At 42.3% G+C, this 22,201-nt stretch overlaps 1 protein-coding gene across 3 annotated transcripts in view; it reads left to right on the top strand.

Moving 5' to 3' along the window:
- pex14 (peroxisomal biogenesis factor 14) overlaps nt 1-20,975 on the top strand; it is a 43,569-nt gene extending 22,594 nt beyond the window's left edge. Inside the window, exons 4-10 of one of the 3 annotated variants that reach the window (XM_084015772.1) lie at nt 2,757-2,888; nt 5,275-5,360; nt 7,186-7,288; nt 11,108-11,205; nt 16,563-16,654; nt 18,744-19,020; nt 20,568-20,975. In XM_084015772.1, the coding sequence (XP_083871898.1) occupies nt 2,757-2,888; nt 5,275-5,360; nt 7,186-7,288; nt 11,108-11,205; nt 16,563-16,654; nt 18,744-19,020; nt 20,568-20,591 (812 nt within the window). In that variant the 3' untranslated portion in view covers nt 20,592-20,975. Of the gene's footprint in view, nt 1-2,756; nt 2,889-5,274; nt 5,361-7,185; nt 7,289-11,107; nt 11,206-16,562; nt 16,655-18,743 lie in introns of all 3 variants that reach the window. The other 2 variants (XM_084015771.1, XM_084015770.1) reach the window with 2 other exon arrangements.
- Nucleotides 20,976-22,201: the final 1,226 nt, after the last annotated feature.

Here is a 22,201-nt window from a genome sequence, read left to right as displayed (position 1 = left end):
CCTTGCCAGCACAGCATGAGAAGTTGATCTCGACTTCTTAATAACCCGTTGCCCTCCGTCTATGTATGACCCTTGCCATGTCTTCTTCTCTTTTTTTTAAATACAATATTCAAAATGTAAGTAATTTTCACTCAAGGGCAACTTCATAATTCAGGCCTTGGGATGACAGTAAAAAAAAGCATTCACCACCCAAAATATTTTAGTAAGCAATTTTTATAATTGGCTGTCCAGCCTAGGTGTTGACCCATAAAGTCCAGAAGTGCCAGAATTGGAGAAATGGATTTAATGTAAGAGCCTTGCTGCCTCTTTGCCCTTTAAAAACACCCACAGAATATGAGCCACTGAAAATAGAGCTGTAAATAACCTGACGAGCAATGGGTTTTCCTTTAAATAAATACCGATCAGGTTTATGTTGAAAGACAATAGAAAACGTAGCCCAGATATGCAGTTTACAGTATTTATAGCTGTAATATCGAGGTGCCAGCACCGTAATTTCATGCCCCAATGAGAATGGCAAGGTCAAAGCAAATGCTTTGGCTGAGCATCTGCTAATACGGTGACTCATAAACAGGCACTGCGTGTATCAGGTGCACCAAATAATACAGTATAATGAAATACAGAATAGCTTTCCATTATTGTTCTTTTTTATGGTGTCGTCATTAGGTGTAATTTATGTCTTAAAAAAATTCATCTCCCCACAGGTCGATCTGAAATGGGGGTCCAGGGGTCATTCCACAGGTTTTGGAACCCATAATAAATTTCACAATCCCTTTTTTGTCTTTTCCTTTTATATGTAAAACTCACTTTCACCTTGTTCCGTTTTCTTTTGGATCTAAGGACTCTTTCATTTGCCGTTGTCTTCCCTTCGACAGTAAAGAGATCAGAGCACACAACACAACTTAGCAAGCTTGTAATTTGACTAGTAAACAGCTTTTGGAATTTCCATGTATTTTATTTTTGATGCAAGGTACGAAAACCTTTCATTTGCTGCATAAACAACATCAAAGACGTCAACAGCCATTAACATGTACATACATTAATGTTCAATAGCAGCGTAAATGTGGATTTTTGTTTTATTTTTATTTAAATTGACATGTCAAGGTGAAAGGACAAAACCTGAAGCATGTTTTTTTCTCTCATTCAGTGAAACTGAGATCTTTGCATGTCTCACTCAATAGTCTGCCACCATGTAGTCTGCTGTGGTCAGATGAATCAGGAGTCCAGGGACACATTATTGCTTATTTGACAGTGCAGTCTGACTGCACAAACTCAGCACATGGCGCTCACCACTTCCTGGCACTCAGGACCTGCTGTAGACTACAGGCCGGCCAATATTTGCCTTTAATTATTCAACAATTTTCATGGCCATTTGAAGTCCTCGGAGCATTTAAATAGGTGACGGGAGGGACCTCCTCTTGGCATAAACTGTGTTGTAGATTATCAAAGGATTTCTTTATGCTTTTGGGCTGCTGATACAGGGATAGGTTAAATGATCGCGGTTCAACTTGCATATTCAGATCATTTTACTGGGAGGAATCATTTGATTTGGTTATGATATCAGCTCCGTGTTTACACAGTTTGTATTATTAATATCTCACAAGAGTGTTACTCTGTGCCTCTCCTTTTGAAGACTGCTTAGGAGGTCAGTACCAGAGATATTAGGAGCTGGCACTGTGCACTTACTATTAATGAAAATGTCCAGCCACCTCTTGAAAGACTGCAACTGAACCTTTTCCAATTGCTCGATTTCTCTCAAAGGATGGAAGAAGCTCACTCCTGGCTTGTGTAAATTCTCTTCATCCTGAGGGAATAGTCGAAGTAAAAGGTTCTCTTACGGAGGGGATTTTTCTGTCAATAACTAAGGGAAATGGCTAAAGAAAACAATTGTATGATGTAATGAGAGACGGACTGTTGTGCCACAATGATTAATTCACAACGTGTTCATACAGACTTTACAGATTTTTCATCATAGGGTAAACTATGCTCACTTACTGTACACGTTTTGGTACTTTGTCTTCAGCTATCTGTGTTTTTCTATGAACTGTTTTCAATGTAGTTCATGGAAAGTTGTCATTTTCCTTTGTTTAGATCGAGTCGCTCATTAAAAGATGAGACCCGCAGCATATGGCTCCTGAAATAAAATCCTTTCTTGCCACAAAAGGAGATGTTCATATTAGATTTTTTTTTCCTCCTCCCTTCAGATTCTCCATGAGGGAGCCCTTTGCAATTTAATCATCACTAAAATCATTAAAAAGATCTGAAGATTAAATTATATTGGCATTTGCAAAATTATGTAATACATTTACATTACAATGAAGAAATTAAAATAATGCATTTTCACTGTCTGGGGTGTATGAAATCTCCACATGGGAAATATAACTGGAGAAGTGGACAGACTCTTATTTTCTTTGCCTTTGGTGGCAGTTAAAAGGCTAGCAGAGTTTCAGATTTCATTGTGTGAACCTTTCCACACTATCTTCCTTTTGATTGATGTCCCTGAAGCAGAAACTCTCAGTGGAATTTCTAAATTATGAAATGAAAATGTATTTTTGAGAAGAGCGTAGGTAAAATTGAATGAAGATTTGTCATACTTTCTCTAAATTGTACTTAAAAGATTTGTGGGCAGCTTGGGAAGTATTTAAGCATACATTATGATAGCCAAGGAACCATTTGGTGTTTCCCATTAACACACACACACACACACACAGTCACTGCTCTCCCTCTGAATGACTTAGAGGTGTGTGTCTTGATTCCAGGGCTGACTGATGAGGAGGTAGAATTGGCCATCCAGCGCTCTGGCAGCACAGACGAAGTCCTGCCTCTGAGCCCCGTGGGCCCCCCACATCCACATCCACTCCACGCAACTCAGCTGGCTCTTGCACCACACAGTGAGTGCACACATCCTTTTTCTTCCCTTTGATACTGGCTGCATATACATAATATTAATATTCATGTGCACTGTCTCACCTGAAAAAAAAAAGACTCAAAGTTAAAGCCTCATTCAGTTTTGCCGTTTTGAGGTTTACCTTGTTTTTATTCATTTAAACCCGCTAAACAGGATTAGCGGTAGCTCCCCAAATACCAGGATGTTTACAAGTGTTACAGACGCACAACATTTGCCTCGATTGTGAATCCAGATACAGGTATATGACATAGCACAGCACAAGCTCGTGAAGTCTCTTGCCATCCGGCTCGGAGGGCTTCCACGCTGGCAAGACCCCACACAGCAACCTGTATCTTTATTACCTCAGGAGGTTATGAGTGCTGTCCACTGATTTACCAATGCAGAATGAAGTCCGCGTAATGCTTAACCCATATGACAATGATTCCAGATGTATTCCACCCTCATTTATTACCACACTGTCCTTGACTCCCCTGGCATCTCATGTTTTGTAATGAAAGTGATGTTGATGGGATGGCCATGTAGTTAGGGAGACTCGCGGCTCTCCGTCCATAGTGGGGGGTTTTATATCAAAACGGCTATAAGGGAGCTGCATAATGAGGTGAGAGCGGGGAGTCTTGTATGGGGGGTCATGCTGAAAAGAGGGGGCTACCTCCCTTTGATGTCCTTGTTATGGGGACGGTGCACGGAGACCCGCATCCATCTCTGTCGAAGTAATGGATACTCTGATCTCTATTTCCACGCGGTAGAAGGACAGGAAGGCCTCCACTGAACCCAATAAATTTGAGAGGAGATTGGAAAAACGGGGGATGGATACCACAGTTCCACATCTTAAGTGACCAAATAAAAAAAGGAAGATGGCAGAGTGGAAGTGGTAGAGGAAAAAGGAGAGACAGAGGAAGAATGGAAGGTCCTAACAGATGGGGGGGGGGGGGGGGGGGAGCAAGTGAAGACCCCTGCATCCCAGTGATGCAGTGAGGCTTGTTCAGGGTCAACCACCTATTCCAAGGACTCCCAGGCCTTTCAGAAGCACAGTATTCTGGGATAGGTGACAGTCTATCGCGGCTATAATGTTGATGAAGACCCAAATTTATGTGGTTACCATATGGATGCCGGAGAATGACTCAAAATTTTTCGATAGGAAAGGTTACAGGTTCATCCCCGAATGCTGCAGCAGCAATGAAACGTGCCCTTGAGTAAGGAGAATAAAATGGCATTCACCTTGAATATATATACCATGTAGTCCAATATGACAACGGGTCCCTCATTTTATTTGCATGTCAAATCACACAAGTGGTAAGGCACAAGATCAATCTGCTTTACTTACTTCAGGCCGGTAAACATGTACCACATAACCCATTAGGTGAAATCAGACCTGTAATAGAATATGAGTGGCGTACTTTAGTGGCCTAGCCGCTAATAATTTCATATTCATTTGGGCCCCACTGACGGTAAACAAAAAAAAAACTCTCACACACTATATTTCCTCCAGACCTGTTTGTTGTTTAGTGACATTTTCAGTTGAATGCCTCTCTTATGAGGGGAATTTCCACTTTGACAGACAGTTGGCCTACCCAGATGACAGCTTGCACAATGACACACTTTCACATTATCTGTCACTCAGCAAGGCAGTCAACTTCTAAACAGACAAACACACAGAGACACACACGCACACACACCTTACCTTTCTACCCACTTTAGTTGTTTAAAGGTTTATGTGCAAACACTGGATTAGGCCCAACCCCAACATAAATTGGAAGACAATGATGTCGTTTCTGCAAGAGCAGAATAGAGAGTGCTGGTTTGCTCTTTAGACATTACTTATTCAGACATTTTGCGTACAAAGATAAATTCTATTGAATTGTGCTCATTAAGTTTACAATTATATTTCTAAAACAGGCTACAATTTCTTTATCTTAAAGGACCACACCAGTTGTTTTACATTTACCTAACAAATTGTGTATACATCACATTGAATTATTCTGAAAACCCCATTGCTCGGTTTATGATTAGGTGATGAATGTATTTTTTATTTTATTTTATCGTTTCTGGCATCCATTGGCTTCCATTAATTTCTTTATAGTCTGAAAATAATTAGGGGACTCTTCAACTTGCTTTTGTTGTCTAATCTACCACAAAGAGCATTTAAATAATTAGAAGTAGTAAAGTCATTTTGTTTTTATCCGTCTGCATTGCAATTATGCAACCACGCATTTTGTTACATTGAGAAAAATCTGAGTGACAAAATAAGTATGTGGAAACAATTAAACATCCATTCAAAAATGGTCAGCAAAAATGCAGTGTGTATAATTTCTACTAAAACTAAAACTTCAACTTCACATTAAGTTCAAGTGATTTGTCTTCTTCACCAGGTCCAGCAGGCTACAGATGGAGAGACTACGGCGCCCTTACCATCATTATGGTGGGCATCGCCTTCGGCTTTCATCAGCTTTACAATGTAAGTTGCACCCTGCTCCTTCCACTGTGTTTCCTCACTCACTTTGTTTTCACAGTCAATCTTTCTCAAAATTTGTTTTTCAAATTATCCTCCGCGTCCTAGGATCTGTCAGTACTGTCTCCCTGATATTACATTAAAATTGGTGGGCTTAGCAAGTACATCATTTATGATGAATTATGGTGCTAGAATAGAAGGCGCCTCTGCAGTATGTAACATCACTCTGGACGTGTTATTAGCTACCCTGCTTTACGTCAAACCATGATCTCATCGGAACCCCTTCTTTTTAACTTCCCCTTCCCTCCTCCTCTCAAATATATATTTTTTTCCTTTTAAAAAATATAGTTGCCTACACAGCACACAACCAGGTTTTTTTTTCTTTTTTGACGTCCTACCATCTAAAAATAATCACCCTGGTTTTTATCGGGCTTAGCAGCCCTTGAACATGAGCTCATGAGGCCCCTTGTCCCCGCTGACATTAATCCCATAGTGGTTGTTAGTAGTAGTCTGAGTGGCATGTGGAAGCCATTACTCTAGTTTTAGAGGAGGACAGGAGCTCCAGCAGTAGCTCTCCGCCTAGATGGCTGTTCTACTCTGTGTTCTCCAAGAAGAGGGAAAGGCAGCACGTATCGTGTACATGCATATGCCTACCTGACCCTGTCGGACATATTGCCTTCTCTGTAGATCTTGTTATGTCTTATTATTTCATCCTTCTTTACACAGCCTTACATAAAGTCCCTTATTCCACTGTCCCTGCAGTCTTTCACTGCGACAAACACATGCCGTACCAGTCCACTGTTTCCCACGTAGCAGGTTTCGCCAGCCACTGGTTGCCTGGGAGGTGGGATTCCCCGGCGGGACGGCACAGGTTGCTGTCATGTCACCGGAGCGTAGCGCCAGTCGCACCATATGTCCAGGCTTCTGCCCGTACTTTATTTATGTTATGGTGCACCTTGTAAACACCACACTCCCAGCAACCCACTTATTAATTACTACGTGTTGACACTCATTTAATCTTTTTCTCTAAAAAGTGTTTATTACTTGCGCTGGTGTGGCTGCTTGCCACCTGGGCTGGATCGAAAACCCGGCTCGGGCAGCGGAGGGCTGCGAACCGGCTGCGAGGGATTAGATGATCCTTATTCAGCCTTTCAAACAAAATAAAAACATGTATGCAGTCCAGTGGGCCCCTCCAGGATCACTTGAACATTGATTTTATTTGGTGAAACTCAGCTCCACACACACATGTGAAGGATTCAGTGGGACACTCACAAGCTGCTCATCTGGTTAACACTCAGAGAAAAAGCATTTGGCTGTCAGACATACATGTAATTTTGGTGGAGTTCTGCATATTCAGTGGCAGAGAGACGATAAACGATGTGACATTGTTTTTTTTTTATTTTTACAGACTGTTTTCTGTTTCACCATGTTGTTCTATGTAGGCCTGTCTCTTACTTTCACTGTTTCATTCGATTATAATGAAGGAAATATGTTTCAGGGCTGCAACAAACTATTACTTTTCATTGTAGAACCCAAAGGTCGCATCTTCAAACTCCAAGATGATTTATTTACAATTTACTAATTACCAATAATTTTGGTTAATTTTCTAATCGACTAATGGTTTCAACTCTAGATGTGTGCACATCCCCGTATCAGTTGCTTGGCCACTCTGTGTCCACCTAATCAGGCAGTTTAGACAATGAGGCACTCGTCCAATAAAACAATGCCTTTGACTCACCGCTGCCAAGTCTAGGTGGCCTTGTCTTTTCCTCATCGTCTGCCCCTTCCCACCAGACAGAAGTGTAATATTGTGCCACGCTTTTAATTGCAGAAATACATCCTTCCCCTCATTATGGGCAGCCGAGAGGACAAGAAGCATCTGCAGAGGATGGAGACCAACATTGCCGCAATGAGTGGCACGCTGACACAGACAGGTGAAGATTAATATCTTCATCACTTTCTCCCTCCTTAACATTTTCCCTCATTTATCTGTCGCCAAAATCGGGGGGCCCCGCACATTTTTAACAAATGACGCCGCTGTCATTTCGCTTTAATTTGAAATTGCTTGTTTACTGTCAGGCTCGGGCTCAATTAATTACGTTTCGCTGAAAAGCTCTTAACCTCAGAATATTAATGAGGAGTTGGGAAATGACAACTCTCCCCCCGCTCCCCCCCCCCCCCCTCCCTCCTCCTTCCTCTCTCTCACTCCCCCCCTTCCATCCGTCTCCCCCCTGCACCAACCTCACCCCCCATCCAAACATCCACCACCATCATCAACATCCACCCTCTTCCCCGTAGGTTGCGAGAAAGTTCATTTTAATTTTCTGTGCGCGTGTTATGTGTGAGTGCGCGTGTGTTTGTGTGCAGGATGTGCGTGCGGCATGGCGCTGTGTGGCGTCTGGGCTCAGCACTGGCCCTAGTGTGATTAAGTGCACGGTGACAGGTGCGCATCCCATGTTGGACAGGTGAGGAATCTCAACCCGGCTGTCAGACATGGAGAGAAAGAGGAGCGGGGAGAGAGATGCTTTCCTCGCTCTTCGTCAGTATAATTAAAAATCCAGGGAGGCGTAAATGAGAGAGGCACTCAGGAAAAAGTTTGGTCTCGTTAGCAGTGCTGTTGAACTGGAGTGTGATTCCACCTGAAAGGTACCAATTCCCATTTGAGAAAGGTCGACTAGCAGGAATAAAGACACAGCGGAAAATGCAGTAATAATAATAATACAATATAGCTGTATCTGTAGAGCTTTGATGGCATATTTCATTATTTTATATAAGTCTCAGTTAGGTCAACTTTTCTGTTTGAATTATGAAATGATAAATGGAAATGTGTATTTCAATTAAATGAATTCCCTTTTTAAATGTAGTAAAATCATATTAAAATGTACAGCTGTGTACAACTTTATGCCTGAGATGTCAAACAAGGCAAAAACTCCCCCTAAGGACGTTTTTATGCCTTAAGAGTGTGTTACTCACATTTTCCAGTTGAAAAACCATGAATGAATTGCCATCATGCATGTGTGTTTATAGGGTTTTGAGCTGCAGAGAGACGAAGAGGAGCTAAACAAATGTTTCCCCCACAAGGGGATTTCTAAACTTGAATAAATACAACCGTGTCAATTTCAATACAAGCATCCTTTGTTTTATATCCGTTCATCTTCAAATTAAAACAAATTAAGTGTGTTTGAGTTTAGGGCTCCTGTCACGGATCAACGTAGTGTAGATATAAATATGGCTGTTATCATTGTATCCAGTTACACCCATGCTATTGTTTTCCTCTGGCAAAGGTAGGTGGAGGACAGCAATTGTGGGAGATTGCGTGCAAGGTGTGTCGCACCGAAATCTGATTAACAAATATATGCTCTTTTATGGTCATTTTCTCCCAACTATGCAAACACATTTCCTCCGTCGTATTTTACTGCCAGTTCTTGATCTACTTATCACTTTCTGGAGATTTGCCAACTCACAAACCCTATTTTGTTTGTCGGCGTGGACCGGATTTCACAGTAAGAGTCCTCCTGTGCTCTGCAGCGAGGAGGTGAGACTCCGGTGGGGGAAAAAAACAAAAAACAAAACATGAGTCTTTTCTTCAGCCAGTGTGGGGAACTAATTTGCTATGACTGCAGTAGCCAAGCTGCTATTGTAGTTAATGACTGTTGTAGTTAACAGTTGGGGAGAGGGGTTGCAATTACACTGAGAGTTTTTCTCCCTCTGCTTTCCCTTTGTCTTCCTCTCCCTCTCGCTCCCTCTCTTCTCGCTGCACTGAGTAATAGCGACCGACTGCCTCGCCGCTGCCAATTGCTTGAACCCCCTTTTGTTAAAGTTCATGTATTTCTCTAGTGCCGGGCGCAATGAGGTGATGTTTCCTTTTGAATGGGGACCACATTAGTCTCTCTCGCCAGCCCCAGCTCGAGAGTAGGGGCCTTGACTCCCATTATGATTTGCCTACAACTTCACACAGACAATTAATGAATGGATCTTGGAACTATTTCAGCGCACCCAGGCTGTAATGGAATTGTGCGGCTGTTTGGCCACTCTTCGTCAGTGGGAGCCATATTGGTGACCAGCTGGCCATTAAAGACGGAGACAGGCCCGGACATATGTAGTGTACATTATATCGAGGTATTTACTGAATAATTTACTGAATACACAATGTGCGCCCTCCACACAGCAGCTGCAAGCCTCACACATCATCTTGTCTCCGATTCTTCCTCTCTCTCTCAAACACACACACACACACACACACACACACACACACACACACACACACACACACACACACACACACACACACACACACAGCCTCCTTCTGATTCATGCCTGGCCAAAGTCATTGACTTCATTATTCTTGGCTTTCATATCTGTGCTAACTGGGGATAAGAAGTTATGCATTTTTTTGTCAAGTGTCTGAACAGTAGAAAGGAGTCAACTTTGTGGAGTGACATGAAAAGAAGACTGTTTGGCTGAAGTGGCTGAAAAAAAGCGGTGCCAGTGGTAATTCAGGAGGCTCAGCATTACAGGCTGGCAGACTGACACGCACATCTGGAGAAGCTGTTCTGCGGTGAGGTGGAATCGGAGACTAATAGGGCAGCTCTCGGTTTAGCGTGCACACCCTGTCAGAGTAACACCTTTCTTTAAGCAGCGATGGCCACAGTATTTTAGTTTTATTGCTGTTTTCAGTAAGGCCGGTCACACGCTGGAGCTCCGACAGAGTAGGAAACTCAAATTGTTTGCACGATGGGGTTTTTTTTTCGACCCCAACCAATTATCCCGCTGAACTCCTGTTCCATAGGATCCTGCCGTCTCGGAAGGATCAAACGTTTCTGCACCCCACCTATATTGATACAACTCCACCCATTTAAACACAGGTGTCACTACAAGATATTAGCGTCTTTGCGAGATCAAATATTTTGTCTGTGTTGGTTTTTTTTTTTTCAAAAGGAACGCATCCTCCGAGCTGCACTCTGTCTTTTGTCCCGGCCCGGCTTAATGTGAGAGGAGGGTTCTTTACATCCCGTCCAGCCGGCTGCAGCTCAGGCTTTTAACCATTGGCCTGACAACCTCAGCAGTGGACCGCCACAATATCTGTTGATGTTAATCCTATTAGGCTTGATTTAACACTTTACACGCCCATGATTTATATGAATGTTTATTGGTTTTCTGTAATATAATCAGCTCGGGGAAACTTAATGCATTGTTTGGTAATACACGCATGACTGGAAGCAGGGGGCAACAAACTGCGCCCGGTGTTATTTGAAATCATACACCCTCGTCCAACACCAACACTTGAACTAATTCAATCTTCAAAGTCAATGGAAAAAGAACAATATTTATTAGGATTAGGGGGGACATTTTGTCTGGCAGCCTCCTCCCAAATGAGCGCCTTGTTTTTTCCTTTGTTGATCGTTTGAGGATTTAAGATGCATTAGAAGGCAGTGTCTGGGTGGATAATGGAAGGATAGAGGCTGTTATTTGATTTAAGTTCAGGCACTAGAGATTAATATCTCCATCCTATGTGCCCCCCCCCCCACCCTCTACCCCCAGCGCCTCGGACCAAAAAGCTCCGACTAAAGTTACCGGGTATTAGCTTTGATTAGGATTCTTAGAGGACGGCTTTGATCACTGACAGTTGAGTCTCATCACTTCTGTCGTGGACGCTTGAAAAGAAAATGTGCAGTTCTGTGTCACCGAAATGGCATCATCACACAATCTTTAACTCACAGTTTTATTCTGAATGCACCGTCTTGTTTCCACAGTCAGCCAGCTGCAGCAGACCCTGGTCTCCGTCCAGGAGCTCCTGATCCAGCAGCAGCAGAGGATGCAGGAGCTCTCTCGGGAACTGACAGCAGCAGAGGTAGCTACCAGCTCATCAGCACCTCAGCGCCCTATATTTACCACCACAAACAGTTTGTTAGAATATCAGTGCTGGAATTGTTTCAATATTTCTGTTTTTTTGGGTGGTTTGCATCAAATTATCCTCCCCATGATTATAGTAAATTTACTCACAGCAGATATTGGCACATTAGTTGCAGATGGAGACGCTACTAAATGTTAATCTGGTGCGTCAAGTCACGCCTGACTTCATTATTTCACTAAATTACCTATTTGTGTTGTTATATTGTTACAGCAAAACTAGCAGCAATGAGATGAAACAACTTTACAAAGCTGGCGAGAAGTACATCTCTACTGTAGTTTGAACATGAAAGTTACGGACTGCACCTTCAAGGTCTGTGATGTGTGATTAATGCTTTTTGAGGAAAGCTAGACAGGCAGTAACTCTGGAATTGCGGAATAGCTCCGTAAATGTAAAGTTGCAGGTTGAAATCTCCAGATTGATGAGGAGAGAGAAAAGGTTTCTCGAGGCCTCTGTGTACTAAAACCTCTTGCGCTGCCCCGAGTCATAACTACCCAAGACGGACAGCCTTATTATACTGTATATCATCAGAACACAAGCTGCAAAAAAGTATGGCGCATCTCATCACGGGACCATAATCTTTAACCATATTGTCGTTCCTCCTCGCCTTGATTTTTATAGACCGTGTTCATAATCTACTCAGAATTGTAAGTGTTTAGGTGAATCAGTGTGAGTGATTGGTCTAAAAACTTATGTGAAGGCATGAAATGTTGCTTGCTTTTTATAACACCGCTCATAAATCGCTTTATGATCTCGAGGCTTTAAAAAAGTGCCTTGAAAGAGACAATCTTAGACAATGTTTTATGTCCACAGCTTGTTAAGCACATGGGTGTTTCACTGTAGCATCTGGATATCACAGGAAAACATATGCGGACACATCTGCTCCGGCACAAACGAGGGAGAAAAAATATGAATCTCTTCCCCGGACGAGGTTCATCAAAAAAACTGACGACTCATATCTCATTTTTGTGCCGTTTCAAGTTCTAAGTCGCACAGTCTCTCTGAGTGGCGTAGAAAGCAGCGGCTGCTCACGTCGGCATGTGCGAGCGACTGATCTGATTTGACCCCACGTTGGTCTGAAATCTGAAAACTATCTAAGGTTTTTTTTCCATCAGCCAGACTTCAAACAATGACTTCCCTCCAGCATAAAGAAACGAGGGATGTTTTCTCTTTTCATTTGTCATCCAAATCAAAGATTGGCTTAAAAAGTATCTACTTCATTTGCTATGAGTGCCTTGTTGGACAGCGGCAGTGTATAAAACGTATAATTCACATCAAAACACCCATTAAACAAATCATAAACTCTGCTTTATAGCTATAGTGTTGATCTTAAATTTTCCATGCAAGTCGGCACAAGGCCTTCTGTTGTCTCGGGCCACGGGGGAAATTGGGAAATTGTTTTCAGGTCCGGGATGCTTGATGAGAAACACATGTTGGAGCTGGCGAGCTACTTATCATTCACCGTTTGTGGCTTTCGGGGCTTGCCTCACCACGCCGCTCAAAGTGCGCCACGCTTAGCAATTATACCTCTCAACGCGGAAATGTGCCTTTAACCCGAAACACATGGAGACTTCTGTTTCCTCGGCTGCTAAGAAAACATTTCTCGTAGTTTGGAAACCGCTCAATTGCGGAGTGCGTTTACTGTCCCTAAACTGGGGACCTCATTATGGAAGTGCGTTTAGACAGACCGACTGACTCACGTCCGTACGCGCTGATGCAGCACTTTTCCAGACTTCCCAGCCCAAGACAGTTCCTCCTTTTTTTCTTTTCTTTTTTGCTATTTTGTCAGTAATCCGTGCCTCTTCAAAGAAGATGCTGCTGCATTCTCCCACTGCTGTTCAGGATGGATTTGCCCGAGGATGATTCAGCCCTTATGTTAAGCAGCCTAGTCTATTTCTGCTCCATTATCATTACAAATCTGCCTGTTAGCTGTGTTTTCCCTGCTGTCTCAACTCACTGATCGTTCTCTTTATTAGTGGATACTACATAGAAGATTAGAAACCGCCTCCTTGCATGCGCGAGACGAACTGCCAGTGGGAAAGTGCATAAATAGAGTGAAATCAATTGCGCTGTACCAGTGTTTCCACTCAAAAACACTCCTCTGGGGACTTCCTTTTGAAACTAATTCCATCATAAATATACATGCCTTACACGAAAACACACTGTCTGCCGGCGGAGTAACTGTGAATTAATTTGCCTTCAGACACTCTTAAACAAGCCTTGTTAAAGATCTTATCTTGTTGCTAATGGTCCACAGGCATTTATCTTCATTTAGCCAGATGCGTTGCCGTCCTTGGGTGCTGCTAGAGTTGATCGTTTTTTTTTTTTTTTTTTTTTCCCCTTCTTTGCTTGTGATATGTGTTTTTTTTTTCCTTTTTTTTTTTCTTGAAGCACTTAGTAAACCAGCAGAAAGAGGTCGACCCCTATCACACCCAGGCACCCACGCGAGACATATTAGTAATAAGTAAATCTTTACCATGTAAAGTATTTGCACAGTAAAAAAAAAACACAGCGGTGATTGATAATGTAATAAGCGGCACCTCTCTCCCAGAGAGTTGTTATTTTGGTGTTGGTTCACTTGTTGGTTGGTTGGTTGGTTGTTTGTTCATGCTTGGTGCTTTTTTGCGATGGGCAGTGCCAAGCAGAGAATGATGTTCTCCACTGTTTAGGCCACACAGAGCCCTTAAAGCCCTGCACCTGTACACCAGGAAGAACGATTAAAAGTCAAACACCAGATTGAAGAGCGGAGCGATCTTTTCATCTTCTCAATCTATGATTCGGTTTAGCGCATAAAGACCTTCTTCAGGGTAAACTTGTCATACGTAGTTTATAGGACAGGTGGGTCAAATGGATGATACAGCAGGAGAATATTTGGATAAATGCATTTTAATCAAGTCTCCATGAGAACACAATGCATTCCAGTTCAACATGCAGTATCTAAGGTCCATGAATATTTTCAATCAAATTGGTATATTAAGATACAAACTTGGGCAATAGAAAAACATTTTGGATACACATCTCTGTCTATGTAAACATAACATATACATAAGCAAAAATCTTTATTACAGGTAAAAATAATGTGAATAATAATAATCTAGAGGTCATATTCTCCTTTGCAAAGTCAAACATTAACTGCCATATATCAACAGACCGGGAAGTATATTGTTGATGTTGGTGCTTTTTTGTAATCAAAGCCACTAAATCATTGCGGAAGTCAAATATTTTGATCGCAGTTTTGTTCACATCGCACACTCCCCTACGGTCTATTGGATATGTGTCAGCACTTCAGGTGAGGCTTTTAAAGTCAGCGGCGTTTTCTTTCCATCTCTCCAGTCACCGATACCCTCCAGTCAGACTCCACCCACGCAGCCAGTGCACTTAACACTGTGTGTGTGTGTGTGTGTGTGTGTGGGTGTGTGTGTGTGTGTGTGTGTGTCTGTGTGTGTGTGTGTGTGTGTGTGTGTGTGTGTGTGTGTGTGTGTGTGTGTGTGTGTGTGTCTGTGTGTGTGTATGTACACATAATGTATTTCTAAGCTGAAATCTAGCCCTAGCCCAACGTTTAATTAGGTTTCTTCAGACTTAATAAGACATATGTCAGTGGTAGTGTTGTGTGACAAGTCTTGATATGAGATATTATATGGTGCTGCTCAGTAGATAATGCACATTATGTAGCTGACTGTTAACAATTCTACTCTAAAGCCTTTTTTTTTTTTTTCTTATGTGAAGTGATATAATAATTTCCAGTTATTTGGATCCATTTGCATATTTCTCAAGTTGAATCTGTGCTTTGGAAGTCAGCTCAGCACATACAGCAATTAATTTTTTTTCCCGATGTAAAATGAGAGAGAAGCCGAATCCAGCCTTATTATACGGGTGCCTTGGGGAGGCGAGGGATTAAGATGGTTCTAATGAGGTGACGGCTGTAATAAGAGTGTCTTCAGCAGGCCTCCAATGCAGCACCTCTAAAACAGGGCTCCTTATCAGCCAGGTTTAGGAGTTGATAAGAGCCACAAAAAAAGCGCCTCCTTTTCGGTCTCCCTTTACTTCTCCTCCTCTGCCTCCCTCCCTTCCACTGTAAATGATTCTGATCCCTTTCAGATGTGATTCAATTAATTTCTCTTAGATTTAATTACAAGCGAAAGAGTCCAAGTTATCCCTCTCCCCTCGATAGGGGGTCCACGCTTCCTAACAAGCTCCTCTGGTGAGTCAGGAGAGTCTTAATTAGAGTTTTTACTTTTCTTTTATCCCACTTTTTCTCCCTCGTCTTCCTCCCTCTCCTCCCTCCGGTCTCATCGATCTATCCCACTGTCCTCACACATGTTTGTGCTTTTTATTCGGCAATGGATTGCGATTAGGGAGCAATTATCCACATCATTGGCAAGCCAAATGAGGCCTTCTCATGGAGCCCCATCACAGGTTGTATTTTGTCTCTGAGGAGTTCAACCGATGATGGTTTGATTTGGATTTGTTTTGGGCGCCCTGAGAAGGTACAACTGAAAGATTTTTCTTCCTCTCTCTTGTTGATCATCTCACAAACCCAGATTTATCTTGACCTCCACATTGGGCCTTTTAATGTTGTTCCTTTGATTTGCTTGAAGATATTGCATTTGATTGTTGGCATGTTTTTTTTTTCCACCTCCTTTATCAAAACTCCTCATTTTGCAGCTCCCTCTGCCAAAGTTCTGCCTAAAAAAAAGTGCTGCAGAGACAGATTTTGGGGCAGCAATTTGCCATTCAAATACTTGCCATTATATTCCGTAGCATTTCCTGCCACACCAGTGTGTGTGATAACACATGCCTTTGATAAAAGACAAAAAGAACAAAACAAACTGCTAAGCTATGGTCTGGCTTCATGAATGTGGTCATTGTCAAGATAAAGTCATTATCCAAAACATTGGACACTGGCCTAATCTTTTCTAGATAGTATGGAAAATTATGTAAAAACAACACGAATCCTGCTCACTGGACTTTCTGAGCAGCCGAGGCCATAAAGCGGACTGTAGTGGATCCTCCTTTCTGTCATCACAGGCAGTGGGCCGTTGTGAGGTTGTTATGGGGATGAATGTGTTGACTGCACAAAAACATGTGGCTTTTAGCATTTGCATTTGCCATATTTGTTTACCCTTGTAGCCTATGTCCTTTTTTTATTAGTATTATTTCATGTTGTTGAGCCTGAGCAAAGAGTAGTTGTTGAAAGACGTATGTTGACTTTGCGCTGGGACCCTGCATGTGACCTGAACAGTGTTTGTGTGTCCGTGACATTTGTTGTGTGTCTCCCTCTTGTGTGTTCCCTATAGACATTATCTTCAACCAACCGCGTCCTGGACAACCAAACAGTTGGAGAGCTGAAGGCTGAGATCGTCTCTTTGAAGGGCTTACTGCTCAGCAGGTAACAAAGTTATCCAGACCACCGTCACATGAAACTGTGCAGGTGTGTGTGTGTTTGTCTAAGGGCCAACCGCTCTCTGTTTTCTATGCACTTTTGAGATCCTGGATGCAGTCCGTTTCAACCATTTGACAGTGTTGAATAGGAACTCTATGTATTATACTCAAACATACCATATTTGACCATATTTTATTTCTAGATATTAAAATACTTTTGAACTACTTTATATTATTTTAACATTATTTTATTTTTTTTGCATATCCAAAAACTGTGTATTGAGATTGAGGATTCTGCAATAGTCAAATTAATTCTATCCGTCGCTACATCCACACAGTAGTACATGAGACAAATGTGTGAAAAGAAATGGTTTCCTCTGCCTCTTCCTCAAACTTTAGACATTTTTAATTATGTGTAAAAGTTAATTTTACTGAAGGATAGATATATTCACAGGCAAGGGACTTGCTTGTATGTTTAGAACAGGAAAAAAACACGCCAGCATCGCCCGCCAAGCATGTCATAATGTCACGACCTCTGAATTGACGATACTAATCATACTGAATACTGAGCAGAACTACTTTAGTCTTAAACGCCGAGCGGCAGCAACAGCAGAGCAACACTGAAAGCATGCATTGCAAGCAAAGTTCAGCCCTATTCACAGAACTGTCACCTTTTTCATCCCACTGCGGTTTGCAGACCAAAACTATCTGAGTAAACTGCTGAGCTCTGGGAAAAACCACCACGTTGACCTTGAGTTAAGATTCATTATTTAAGTACATATATCGTTTCTGGAGTTCTGAGTTTAGATCTCAGAAAAAATGTACCCATAATAACAACAAAACAACCATCCTTGCACTTCTAAAGCACACTACACTGGTGTTCATGGCCTGGAATTGTTCTGCTTGTGTCTAAATAAATGAAATAAAAGAACGCAAATCGTCACATTGCTCTTCCAAATGACTCGCACACTTAAAGCATAATCATTAATCTCAAATATGTTTAATCTCACAGGCACCAGAGGTTATATTACTGATTGCACCATTTCTTTTAGTTCACAACGTGCCTCGGTCAATTAGCATACTGCAGGCATCAGCTGATCTTCTGTGTCTTAATGCTTTTATTGGTAAGCAAGATAACCACACGTGTGCATAATTGCTGCTATGCAGCTTCAGTCATTTTATGAGCACAAAATGACACGACACACAAATTATTCATATGAACTGGAAGATCAGCGAACATTTTATCTGTCGTCTGTGTGACCTACCTACCACATGTTAATGCAAGGTGTATTTTGTGTGGTTTTTTTTAAAGGTCTCGTTGTCTCATTTCTAGACATCCCCTCATCCTCCCCGTCTTTGTTCCCTGAATCCACTCAGGCACAGCCCAGCTCAGTCGGGCCCATTAGCATGCATGATTATGTATCAGTGTCTATAATGAAGCCTGAAGTAAAGTGTACATCAGAAAAGCGGCGAGGACGAAAATTGCCTCAGAACTGTCTTGTTGAGCATGTTTTGTTCGCCTCGTACATTCTAATCAGCAATAATATCCCTTTGTCATTTGCTTTCTTGACTTCATCCTGACACTCACAATGAGTTTTCTGGCTTGAATCACAAACTAAAGGCTCTGCATCACCATCTGTCTCCAAAACATGTTCCCTTCCTGTTCAAATGATCCAAATCATCTCCAAACTGTTTTTTGTTTTGTTTTGCAAGAAGTGCTTATCCCGTTACGATTCAACATTGTCTTTTTGATCTTAAAAGCCGCAGTGAATGTAATTAAAAAAAAAAAACTGAGCATTTACCAGGTGTGACGAACATCTGGCGGTTTAAGGGGGGAAAAGCCATTTTCTCCCGTTGTAATTATGAGAATGACATAGGGTGCTTTGTGTGTGAATTGCGTGCTAAAATATAAACTAGGCTTGGAGGTATGTTCTCATTTAATACCTGGCTACGGTATTTTTGTACATTTGGTGGTTATGTGATAATGGGCGATCGTGGGAAAGCCCTTTGAACACATTTTGTGACAGTGAGGTTTTTGATGAGGTTGTGATCTGGCCTCATTCTCTTCATTTCTTGTTTGCCCTCCCCTTCCACAGGAGACAGTTCCCTTCCACCCCCACTGTTCCTAAAATCCCCTCATGGCAGATTCCCCTGAAGCCGCCATCGGCGCCCGGCTCGCCGCCAGTCAATCACACCAACAGCAGCAGCGACATCTCCCCTGTCAGCGACGAGACCGCCGATTCCTCCCCCATCAGAGATGGACACCACAGCCCCCAGGATGCACTGGCAGGGCCTGATGGAGTGCATGGCATCAAGACAGATGATGGCACTTTGGGTGTGGGCACAACGCTGCTCCTGGACCTGAAGGACCAGGTGCGCATGGAGGTGCAGGGGGAGGAGGAGGAAGAGGATGTCAGCCACGTAGACGAGGAGGAGGAGGAGGATGGTGTAAGCATGCAGACAGTGGATCGCCGAGGTGGGGATGGACAGATTAATGAACAGGTGGACAAACTGAGGCAGCCCGAGGGTGCCAGCAACGAGAGCGAGGTGGATTAGATAGCTGTAGAAAGCGCAAAAACTCTCCAAAACACTGCTTCTCATCACCACCCAGGGCTTTGTTTCATTCTGCTCCTCTCTGCTCACACTTGTTTGTTTTTATTTTTAATTTCTTTTCTTTTTTGTCCATCTTCACTGTCTGTTGCCACTTTTTTCTTTAACATCTTAATCTTTAGCAAAGAGTAGACACAAAGTCACAAAACTGACTAATATTGGAGGGTCTAGTTGACACGCGGCTTTACTTTTAATCATGCCAACTAAATGACTGCATGCCGAGGCTGAGTACCACGCTGTGACGTTTTCTTTTTCATGAGAGAAATGACGAGCCATAGTCAAATCAGGGTGACTTTAAAAGGCTGCGTGCCGTACTAAACGTGTGTGACGGACTGCTTTTAATTTTCATGATTCGATCAGATAATTCACAGCTTTGCCTTGGCGTCCTTGTAATTGTACAAATGCTCTCATACAGACCAAAGAGGCAGCGCCGGATGAAATGTTTCTCCTGTACAGTGCAGCCGTAGGTCAGGAGTCATGTGTTGCTACTTCCATTTCAAAGTTACCGTGAGCTTCCAGAGAGGCATTAGCAGAGTTTGTCTCCCTGTTGACGGCAATAGGAGAGGACAAGCTCCAGAGCCGGAGCTTTTAGCCTCTTTTATGTGTCCTTTCGCATTGGTGTCAGTCTGTCAATAATTCACAAGGCCAGCAGGGTGGCATTTGGGTGAAATAAAAGCCTTGAAATTTGAGATTAGAATGTGATGACGGGCTTTGTTCCATGCCGGTGTCAGAGTGCTCATACGCTCGAAGGAAGGGAAGATAAATGTTTTTTTTTTCCTCCCCCTCGCTTTCCTTTTTCACTGAGGGCTGAATTGTGCATCTTTTTGCGAGTGTGTGTTTGTGCATGGCAGGCGAGAAAACCCAGACTGTCTGCTGAGCTGTAGCTGTGTCTCCAGCAGGGCAGCTGATTTGGTTTGTGAAGTATCTTAATAATCAAATGATCAACAAATAACAGATGTATTAGTTCATGCAGCTTGAAATGTCAAGGAGGCTAAAAGAGGAAATCTAATACAGAAAGCCCAGTTGCATTGTATTGTTTTCCGTGACAAACCCTGCGGTCCAAATTATGTAGGGCCTCCTACAGTGAGTAATCTTTACAGAAAACGGCGCCAATATTTTGTAATTAAGCTGCAGTAAGACAACAAGGGCTGCCACGGATGGAAGTTGCAGAAACCGTATCGCTGTTCTCGGTGTGGAGGTGGAAGGGGAAATTTAGAAAGGGGAAAAAAAATTGCCCTGTGATTGAAAAGGAAAGTAATAAATGAATACTTGCCTTATTGAATTACTCACTTTGTACTCACTGTCTCCAGCTAACAAGAAGAGTCCGTGATTGAGAAGAAGGGATATCAGCTCTGGTGCCACTTCCACCTCCGTCACATGGCCTCCATAGGAACACAGAAAAGGTAGAGGGGCACTGCTCGTTTCTGCGTGACACCCGTCCTAACCCTGCAGATTATGTTTGGTTATGTTGATGGAGAGTCTGTCTGAATGATGAGACAATGCTGTAAACTATATATTCTTTTGTTTGACTTACTAGAGATGCATTTGTATGTATGAATAAGGTTGGTTAAACAAAGTGTATAATCAGGAGGTGTAACGTATGCTTCTTAGCCACTGTAGAACCAGTGGTTGGTCCTCTCTGTATCCTGCTGATTGCTGTCTGAATGTCAGCCACAAGTGTACATAAGTGTAATAAATCTGGTTTATCTCAATTACAATCTGTTATATTCTTTTTTAACCAACTGGACACTAAATACACGCAAGTATATATTTTGGAAAAACACACAGCAAAATGCCCATTCTGAATCATCATTGAGTAAAATGTCCCTCGTGTGTTTGTGTTAATCTCTCTGAGGTGTTTGTGTGAATGTGGTTGTGTGTGTTTGGGTGTAGGAAGGTTTTCTGTTACATTCATTGTTTACCAAGTTTGAGCCTCCTTCATGCAGTAACATCTGCACTGTAAATCATTGCCGTTTGAAAGAAATCCAACATCCGAGAAAGGTTTGTGAATTGTAAAACCGTTTTAGGTCCTTTTCTGATTTCTTCTCTGTGGTTTCTGTAGTTTTTTTGTTTCACCTCCGAACCAGCTGTGATGTGTCTGCCAGAAACAGACGAGAATACTACAGTACCTTTCAGAAAGCTGTGACATTTCTTTCAACTTTTTGTCTGGAAATTATGAGTGATATTGCACATTAGACTTATGTGTGAAGTGTTAAGTTGTGTAGGTCGGTCGTCTGTGTCTTTTTGGTTTCTGTTGTGGGAATAGTGCCTTCTCAGAAAGGGTTTCCCATTCTACCTAAATATGATGAAGATAGCCATTAGAGACCTAAATGTAACTTTTAGAAAGCACTTGATTTGGAACAAATTATGTTTCTCATTCCAACAGTCAACTTTGAGGCAGGTAATGCAGGCAGGTATAACATGCTAAGTATACTGTGATCTACACCTACAGTAGGGTACAGTTACATGCATTAATGTTGCTAACTTGCATAAGAAGCTTGCACAATCTTGTATAAAACTTGCATGCATTAGCTATTGCTGTATCTAATTCAGTAGATCACTCTGCTGATTTAGCATTGCACTTTTTTAATTTCCCACATTCTTCTTCAAAACCTGGCACCTGCATTTCCCCCAAAGCAAGCTTCAAGTGAGTTATGCCAGTAGCAGCTTGTGTAGCTGCTAGCTTATTATAAGACTTTGTGCACGTTCCTGTGGAATCCCAATTTTTTTTTTCTCACATATGCAGACTTTGATGTTTAACATTGCTGGAGTTCACTTTGGAGTCCATCCAATACTTAAAAAAAACCAACCAGTCAAGATGATTTCCTCTGGATCGAGTGTTGGACTGAGGTTGTGAAGTCGTCTCGGCACCGTTTAGATGGACAGTTTGTCATGCCGACTTCCGTTCAACTGTGTTATTCATGTTTGGTGCAATCAATCTTAA

Source organism: Eutrigla gurnardus (assembly GCF_963514095.1).
Source record: "Eutrigla gurnardus genome assembly, chromosome: 8".
NCBI classification, from domain to species: domain Eukaryota; kingdom Metazoa; phylum Chordata; class Actinopteri; order Perciformes; family Triglidae; genus Eutrigla; species Eutrigla gurnardus.
Note: the sequence above shows the minus strand (reverse complement) of the source record. Positions and strands in the feature narration are given on the sequence as shown.